Here is an 8,942-nt window from a genome sequence, read left to right on the forward strand (position 1 = left end):
CTGTTATGCCAAATCTGGTGACAAGGCACTACTATTACACAATGAATATTGGGCCAAACTAAATGAAGGACGCAACATTGATGATACAAGAATGGTAAAGTAAGTAGAACACCAATATAACTTTTCTTTTCTTCCAAATTGGGGAAACCTAAGACCAGGCTCAAAATTATCGACCAACGTTACTTTGGCTGCCTCAGCTAAGATACCATCACAAAAGACCAAGCTCAAAATTATCGACCAGCGTTACTTTGGCTGCCTCAGCTGAGATACCATCACAAAAGACCAAGCTTTAGAAATCAGTAGCCCTTACGAAACTTCAAAGAGCGATATCTAAGAGCAGGGAGATGTACATTGATCATGATGATATATCTGTCTTCGAAACCACCATAGCAGCCACCAACGAAAAAAAAGTGCGAGCTCGGCACGGTTCCATCACTATATTTTAGTTTAATTTTTTGAACCACCAAAATAGCTTGCCAAAGGTAAAGCCATCACCGTTGAACACACTAGCATTCCTAGGTAACCCATGTTTCACCCTCATCGCTCTCCCACACGCCGCCGCGATCTTGGAGAGATGTCTTATTAGCAAATGAGGCCTACATATTCAGGTCAGCCTTATTTCAGCGGTTTTTTTTCTTTCTGAAAATTGACACGCTTGTGCATTATGCCTCCATGTATATATGCATCTTTTAGAAAATTTTAAAATGTAATTTAAAAAAATATGATTTTTCATGAATTTTGAATTTTGCAGTCTCCAGAAGCAATTTGCTCGTCACTAGTGTGTGCTGTAGAGGAGTAGAGTGGAATGGACTTGAAAATTTATTTACACCTTTGTGCATGATGCCTTGATGTATATCTGTATTTTCTTTTTAGAATTTTTTAAAATGTAAAAAAATATGAATTTCCTGGAATTTTAAATTTGGAAAAGCAATTTGGCATGTTGTTGCCACTGCTCTCTCTGCTGTAGAGAAAGTAGAGTGGAATGGACAAGACTGTCACTGTGCTGTCACACTCACACTCACCCGTTGCTGCTTATCTACATGGAGATGGAGTAGAGTTATTGCATTGGAATGCATCGTACGGACGGACCGGACCATGTGCAAGTCCAGCTCACACGCTCTCCCCTCCACCACCACCACCGTTCCTTCTTCCTCTCGCCGCCGCCGCCGATCCCCTTCCACCACCACCGCCACCGCCACCGCCTCCTCCTCTGCGGCCACGGCCTCCACCTCCTCCGGACCCCGCCACACCACCCATACCTCAACAGCAACAACAAACACCGCATCCTCCTCCTCCACCTCCTCCAGGTCCAGCCGCTCCAGCCTCGCCGCGGCGCGCGCCTCGCTCCCGGACCAGCCGGTCCTCTACACCTTCCACGAGCTCGCCGCCGCCACCAACAACTTCCTCGCCAAGCGCGGCGCCTCCGACATCACCTTCTGGCGCTGCTCCCTCCGCTCCCGCCCCGCCGCGCTCTTCCAGCTCCACCCGCTCCCTGGAGGCCTCCTAACGCCCGCGGCCGCCTCCGCCGCGCTCGCCCGCGTCGCGCGCTACCACCACGCCAGCCTCGCGCGCCTCCTCGGCGCCTGCCCCGCCGGTGCCCACGTCTACCTCGCCTACGCCCTCCCCACCGGCGCCTGCACCCTCGCCGCATACCTATCCTCCTCCCGCGCCGGCGGCAGCAGCACCAGCGTGATCCTCCGCACGTGGCTGTCCCGCGTGCAGGTGGCCGTGGACGTGGCCCAGGGCATCGAGTACGCGCACGCGCACGCGGACGCCGCGCACGGCCGCATCTCGCCGTCCGCGGTCCTGCTCGTCCCCGACGCCCACGGCGGCCAGGGCGTGCGCGCCGTGCTCACCCACTTCGGCGCGGGCCACTTCGCCGCCCCCGACGACGGCGACGCCGACAACCAGGAGCGACCCTCCAAGGGAAAGGCGTCGGACGTGCGCGCGTTCGGGGTGCTGCTGCTGGGGCTGCTGTCCGGGGAGGGCGCGGAGAGCCGGTACCGGTTCGACCGCGCCACCAAGGAGTTCGCGCGCGTGTCGGTGGTGGACACGGCGGCGGAGGCGGTCCGGACCGGGCGGGTGCGCAGCTGGGTGGACCGGCGGCTGGGCGACTCGTTCCCCGTGGCGGCCGCGGAGAGGCTGGTGGAGGTGGGGCTGCGGTGCGCCGCCGATGAGGATAGCGAACGGCCGGAGATGGCGTGGGTGGCCGGCAAGGTGTCGCGGGTGTACGTGGAGTCCCGGGCGTGGGAGCGCACCCTGCAGCCGCCCTCCGACGACCTTTCCTCCGTCGCCCTCGCGCCGCGATAGATAGCAGCCGACCTTTCTTTTTATTCTTCTTCCCTTCACATCCATCCACTGTCTCTCAAGTCAAATACGTACAGTAGATTCTTGTTGCATTTTGAGCTGAGGATTTGAAAGGCTTTCAAATTCGATTTTGATACGAATATCCTACTTCAAATTCTCTTGTAATTTAACAAATGAGGCTCATGGCATTGCTACAGCGGCTAGTGGCGGGAAGGGGAATCCGGTGCCTCCACTCTTGTTAGTAGTTCAGGTTAGGCTTTTTAGTCCTTGCGGGTGCGACGCTCCGGCGAATGGCGGTGCTTATTCGACTTGTCTTCCGGGCTTTGATTCTCCTCAAGTTTGTTCATCTTGGGACAGTGAAGTTAGGGTTTTTCGTCGTGTGGGAGATTGGTGTGGGGTGCTTCAGATCTATTCAAGGGTTGGTCGCAGGGCGCTAGTCACTTAGATTCAACAGAACTTTGATAATAGATTTTGTTGCATTTGAGTTTTGAATTCAAAAAACAAATGAATTCAAATCGTAGACAAAGCTCCTTCGAATTCTCTTGTAATTTCAACAACTTAGGCTTTCAGCAGATAAGAGGAAGAGGATAATTCTTCCTTCCTCCATCATCCATTTTTCTTCTTCTCTTTTACTCCCCCCGTCCCATAATACAAGACATTTTTTGCAAGCTTGTTAGATTGCAAAAAGAAAGTCTTTATATTGTGGGACGGAGGAAGTAATTTGTTTTTTAAACTTTGGCGTCCAAATGAACAAACAGTGATAACATTGGTAAAATGGCCCACATTGTAGTACTAGTTTGATCTTTCTTTGCTCATTACTACTGTCCTTGACAAAATAACATCCACATGAGAGGCTTAAACAGTGAGATTGCAAGTGCTAACTAATATCCATTCTGAGAGGCTGTTTTTTTGTTTGTTTGTTATAAACCACAGCCAAATGTCTACTATACCAACAATGACATGATAGATAGGTAAAGGCTTCTTCAACTGCTGGTAAATTTGCATTCCATTCACCTCCTGCTGCTGTAGTAGTGCCTGTCCCTCTCTCTGTCCCTTTCCCTCTCCCTCTCCCTGTCCCTCTCCCAGTCCCTTTCCCTTTCCCTCGAGCCCAAACCCGAGCCCGAGTGCTGCCTGCTCGAAAACGAAGGGCTCGGGGTCCAGGCACCATCGTCATAGCCAGATGAGCTTCTTCTTCCCGCACCAGGGATCGCCGGTCCGTAGTCGTACGAGTGATACCTCGATGACGAGTAATGCTCAACGCCTGGAGGAGCAGGAGGAGCTCTATCCCTCGAATCTGATGACGAGTGCTGGTTGTGACGGCCCGAGGAGGACTGAAGAGGGGGCGGAGGAGCGCTGCCCCACAGCCAAGGGTCGCCGTTCTCTGGGACGGGCGCGTTTATTCCAGGGAACCCCACCGTCATCCTCTTGCGAGGCGAGGATGCTTCACCCTTCTCCAGCAGCTCTCCCTCCTCCTGCTGCTGCTGCTCTTCCTTCACCTCCCCGTCCCCAAATATGGTGATGCCAGATGGCTTATCTTCATCTTCCACCTCATCTAACAAACCAGAATCATTTTCAGTTAGCCCACACACAAGAGTCAAGACTAAACTATGAAGACTTGCTCTCTTCAATTGAGGGTTGGATATTGAAGTGCTCTGCTTACCTAGGTAACCTGGAGGATAGCCCAATTCACGCATCCTGTGCAGCCACGGCGGCGGGTCATTTTCCTGCATGGATTGCGATACTCTCAGGAGAAAAGAAAAACTTGTGCAAGTTTACATAAATTAATTGTGGCAGTGCTGTTATTGGTTCCTAGGCAACACGAGAATCTTCCATTAAAAAAAAAAACAGGACTAGTGCTCTAGCAACAAAATTGTTTCAGCAAAAAACTGAACCCTACATTGTTCGAACTATTTTGTTGTAAGGGCATCAAAGACGATTGGCTGATTACAAAAAGGATTTGAAACTTCATTTCAAGAATTTGTACGGAATTTAGTCATGGTTGATCATACCGAAAGAAGGATGCTGTACTGACAACAAAATCATTTACCCTAGACAATAATCAGACAACAAAACGGTTGGACTGACACATGTTTCTGTTTGTTTGTCCATGCTACTAAAATTCAGAAGAACAAGAATCTGTACATATAATCAACCATTTGCTTTCAGCTCATGTATGCACATATTTACAGATTGTTTAATTAAGCTAACAGGTGAAAGCTAAAAGATGGGTCCTTCCATCTCAGAGTTCAACTAAAGATTGTATATCCTAACAATGAAAAAAAGATACTACATCCCAATCGTGAAAACAAGGAAAACAAACAAGAAGACCAAACAAAATCAAGTGAAAAAGAGAACGCGTACCCTGAGCCCCAAGCATTCTCTAGTCTCAGATCCCAGGACTCCTGCCTTCAGATCATCAAATTTGCCTGGCGTCTTCTGGTAGTACCGATTTTGTCCACGATTACCAACATTAGATAGGTTCCTTTTCAAGTTGTGCTGCTTGCGGGCATTGCTAATTGCAACATGGTCACGAGGCTTTGGGCAATCCTTCAGAGCATGACTGTACGAACCACAGTTGAAACAGCGAGAATCATCCTTATCTTTCTTGCTGCCAGAGAAACAAGACATGTCATGTTGCAGATCCACGTAAAGGTATACTAATGCTATAATTAGCCATCAACTATAAGAAAGATCATCAGAAGGCAAGAAACGCGAAATGGAAGTAACTATGAGACCATGATCAGACAAAGAAATTCGAACAGAAGCCCTATGTCTAGAGAGAGATTGAACTGTTTTGAACTTTGGAGTTACTAGTTACTATGTCTTCAGTACAAGCATACCAGCTTCAATCATCTATTCATAGTCTAAGAATATATTGATATCAGGACAAAGATTATTCACAGATCACATTTGATGATCAAGATATGACATATATGAATAAATCAAATTGCTGATATTTATACTCATTAATTTACAACATATTGGTGTCATGCAGAAACTAGTATTAAGACTCCAGCATGTAAATACAGCTATGATGCTTGCCCAAAATATTTAGGAATAAAGGCGATGGAACTTTGACAGTCATGTCGAATGCAAGGTCACTCACAAATGGCATTTTAATTCTACCAGGTAATGCAAGATCAGAGAATAAAAATAAGAGCAAGGTCGGTATATGGACAGAATTCATAAATACCCTTCAGCATTTGATGAATCACCCATAGGAGTTGAACCCAATGTGAATTCTCGATCATACAGCGGCACCGCACCATCATCCACAGCAGCATTTCCTCGTGCTTGGCTATCCACCCAGAATGACTTCTCAATAAGAAAAACAAAATAAAACAACAGGTAGAATCATTAGATTCTAACTAAATCCACAAGTCAGATCTCAACTCAAACGCAACACGGACCAAAGATAAATAAGAACTAAGACATACATCTATCCTGCTGCCACATCTACTGATTATATCCTATCCTGATACTAGTCATATCTCATATCCAAGTACTGCTTAATTTTCCTTTTTTAGGGCAATCCTATGCCTTAATTTTCTTTTTCAGACAATGCTATGTCTTCCTAAATAGGCATGTGTTGCTGTCTTGGACATGCCAGACAGCCACAGGGCCCAGGCCGACCATAACGCCAAATGCTCTATGAATATTATCTGCCAATCAATTAACTAGGAAAAAATTTGGTTGTTCATTTTTATCTCTGAAACAGTAGAGTCAGGATCTCCTACCAGTAAGGGCTGAACAACAACCAAACCTCAATGAGCTGTTAGAGAATGCACTCTTATACTACAGGGGTGCAAGAGAAATTCCTCGAATGTAGTATTAAAGGGGATATTGAAAGTAACAACCAAATGAAGCAACTAATCAACTGTGTGCTATCTAGCTAATCTGGAGCCTCAGTGAAATAATTATCAGTCTCTGGGATTGTTAGCACCATCCTCATCTGGAAATGAGTAGTTGCTTCATGTGCTAGCTGGGTAAATGTGAAGGTGATGCTATATCTTGATGCTCATGACAGGTACATTGCAAGTAGCACAGTTGCAATTTTCGGAAGAAAAAAAAACTCGTATAACTCCAGCATGGCAGCATGTCTTTGATGTCCACTTTAGTGAATGAATTTAATCGAAAACAGACCAACCAAAGTTTTGTAACAGCAAACCCATACTTTAGTTGGAGGTTTAATCTTCAGACTGAGCTTACGAAGGATAACAATGGCGAGCTTATACATACCACAGCACAGGATCGCTCTGAACCAACATGTAATGCTGGATAATAAGTCTCTTCACCGCAGTCCAAGACTTGTTCTACAGTTTCCTGCCATTTTCACAACCAAAATAAACAGCAATTATCAACAAATGGGAATCTGGTGCTCAGCACTTTTTCTGTTACACAGATGTATCAGTCCTGTTCTAGTCTATAGTGACCTATTAAAATTTATCCTCCACAAGTCACTATTTTCTTCTATTGGCCAAGGCAATAATTATATTTTGGCAGCGAAGCAATAATCATAGCACCCCCAAACCATGGAAACGAACCTAAGTACCCTACCGAGGGAACATGGAAGATATATATTACAAGAACGAAAACTAATTCTGCCATGCCCATTTTCTTCTTAATCCCTGGTGCCCATATCCTATCGACCTAAACAGCTCTCATTTAAACCGTAGCCAGAGAGCTGCTGACATGGGAATAAATTGTAAAGTCGATTGATGCAAAACTAGCATAAGAGCAAAAGCCACGGTTGCAAGGAACAGTACCGTCGAGGCGTGCTGCTTTCTAGCTTGCCACTCAGACCATTGTTGCATCAGTTCCATGAGCTTCTTTTTGCTTTCCCTGGAATATTCAGAAAAATAAAAGTAAGCACTCGAGCTAGAGTTTATTAAGCTGCTTCAGAAGGATAAATTGATTAACAAGTGCAATGCGCTGCCCTAGATATTATTCATTCAGAGAGAAAACAAGAAACAGCTCGTGTTTAACGTACCTTGTCAAGTTGTTGTAGACTACACGGACAGAAGGCTCTGTTGATTCAGCACGGGCTCTTTTAACTCCTCTTGTGGCTGAACACGCAATATCATCAAGGAACAAAAACATGTAGCAACGATCTGATTGGTAATAACTGTAACCCTGGCACTGTTTAGTCATGTCAATATACTAGAGTTCAAGGTAAGAAGATGGAAACAAAATAGGTTAGTCATCATGTGAATGTGAGAGGAGGATACGGCTTTGGTCGATAAAGGCGCTGCCCGGTGTCGAAAGGGGAGGCCCATCATTGTTGGCCTTGGGTGTTTGAGCAGCTGAAGCACGACCATGCTGCTTTGTAACAACGACTAGGGCATTGTCGTCGGAGAGGTCCATGTCCTCAACCTGACCTTCTTCGAGATCGATGACCCCATCAGAAGGAGGCGGCCCCACTCCTCCATTGGCACCCAGGGCTTCTTGTTGGGGCTTGGCCTGGTGGGGGTTATCTGCTGCTGTCCCCTGCGCATGTTGGACACTGGCTTCTTCGGAGGCGACCTGCCCTTCCTCGAGGTCGATGATGTCGAGGAGGGAACTAGTACTAGTACTAGGCTTGCCTTGTGGTTGTGCATTGAGATTCAGATTCAAATCGACGGCATCGACTTGGAGGGCATGGTCGAGATCTATGATGCCTTCCGAGGCGCCAGGCTCGGATGCGCCGAGGCTGATGAACTCCTCCATCTGTCTCAATCTCTTGTCTTGGAGCAGGGGAGGGCTGCAGATTCAGAATGAATGAATCAAGAGCAACACCGGCTGAGGCTGATGCCTTGAATCATGCACGGGCTGTGGCCACAAAGAAAGAAAGAAAGAAAGAAAGAAATTTTGACTAGGAGCGGAAATCAAGCAACCAACTAAAATAAATTGGAGAGATCCGTATCCATACCTTACCTGGTGGAGCTGTGGATTGCGGGCGGTCGGCTTCCTTCTTCCTCCTCTACCTATAAGGAGAGAAAGAGGAGAGGAGAGGAGGCGGCGGCGGCGGGGAGCTGTCCGTCTCCGTCCCCAACTCTTCTATCTATCTACGCTCGGTAGTACAGTCGTACAGTACCCGAGAGTCCGTCCGTCCGTCCGTCCGGTTGGTATTCTGCTCGTGCTCGTGCTCGCTCGGCCGTAATCCGAGTTTGGACCAAAACCGATGGCTCTTTGATTCAAACCAACCAAATTTACATCATTGTGGAGGATTTCATTTTCTCCTTACAAGAAAAGAAAAAAAAATCTACCTTTGTGATTAAAATACTTTTGAAAAAAAATCAATCTTCCTCCTCCCGCAGCTCTGCGTGCGCTCCCCCTCGCCATTTTGCTCGCCTCTGATGCTCGTTGTAGTCAAATTGGAGTAAATTGCATAAAACCACCACTTTGAGGGCTAGGTTTGCGAAAATCACTAGGGTACAGAAAAGCACCACGAACTTTTCACTGAGGAGGATGCCCAGATTATTCTGTCCATTCCGGTGAAACCAGATATGGAGGACTTCCCTGCGTGGCACTATGATAAAAAGGGCCTTTTTTCTGTGAAGTCTGCATATCACCTGGGTGTGAGCATCAAGGAAGCAGATGGCCAGCGGGATGCAGGACCTTCATATTTGGAAGTGATCACGAATTGGCAACATATT

General features: G+C 47.1%; 2 protein-coding genes across 5 annotated transcripts; one reads left to right on the top strand and one right to left on the bottom strand.

Moving 5' to 3' along the window:
- The first annotated feature begins 1,080 nt into the window (after window positions 1-1,080).
- LOC119294444 (chitin elicitor receptor kinase 1-like) lies at window positions 1,081-2,729 on the top strand. The gene has a single exon (XM_037572607.1). It carries the CDS (start codon window positions 1,096-1,098, stop codon window positions 2,308-2,310), a length of 1,215 nt encoding a protein of 404 aa, XP_037428504.1. The 5' UTR covers window positions 1,081-1,095; the 3' UTR covers window positions 2,311-2,729.
- Window positions 2,730-3,054: 325 nt separating this feature from the next.
- Window positions 3,055-8,361, bottom strand: LOC119294445. 4 transcript variants are annotated; one of them, XM_037572609.1, is made up of 9 exons: window positions 8,221-8,361; window positions 7,536-8,047; window positions 7,298-7,373; window positions 7,074-7,149; window positions 6,547-6,630; window positions 5,501-5,622; window positions 4,669-4,915; window positions 3,968-4,031; window positions 3,055-3,859 (listed from the first exon to the last, which is right to left on the bottom strand). In XM_037572609.1, the coding sequence occupies exons 2-9, from the start codon at window positions 8,011-8,013 to the stop codon at window positions 3,318-3,320; spliced, it is 1,689 nt and encodes a 562-aa protein (XP_037428506.1). In that variant the 5' UTR covers window positions 8,014-8,047; window positions 8,221-8,361; the 3' UTR covers window positions 3,055-3,317. The 4 variants fall into 4 exon arrangements, with proteins under 4 accessions (XP_037428506.1, XP_037428508.1, XP_037428507.1 ...); XM_037572611.1 differs by having other exon boundaries at window positions 7,536-8,115; XM_037572610.1 differs by having other exon boundaries at window positions 7,536-8,115; window positions 8,216-8,361.
- Between the last annotated feature and the right edge of the window lie 581 nt (window positions 8,362-8,942).

The sequence above is a fragment of the Triticum dicoccoides genome, chromosome 4B (genome assembly GCF_002162155.2).
Source record: "Triticum dicoccoides isolate Atlit2015 ecotype Zavitan chromosome 4B, WEW_v2.0, whole genome shotgun sequence".
NCBI lineage: Eukaryota > Viridiplantae > Streptophyta > Magnoliopsida > Poales > Poaceae > Triticum > Triticum dicoccoides.

Excerpts from the sequence above, each read along its gene's own strand:
- LOC119294445 (XM_037572609.1), bottom strand. The coding sequence starts at position 8,013 with ATGGAGGAGTTCATCAGCCTCGGCGCATCCGAGCCTGGCGCCTCGGAA. Across the intron at positions 7,374-7,535 it reads CGCCTTTATCGACCAAAGCC|CCACAAGAGGAGTTAAAAGA; the intron begins GTATCCTCCTCT and ends TTGCGTGTTCAG. Across the intron at positions 4,032-4,668 it reads GAGAATGCTTGGGGCTCAGG|GAAAATGACCCGCCGCCGTG; the intron begins GTACGCGTTCTC and ends CAATCCATGCAG.
- LOC119294444 (XM_037572607.1), top strand. The coding sequence starts at position 1,096 with ATGTGCAAGTCCAGCTCACACGCTCTCCCCTCCACCACCACCACCGTT.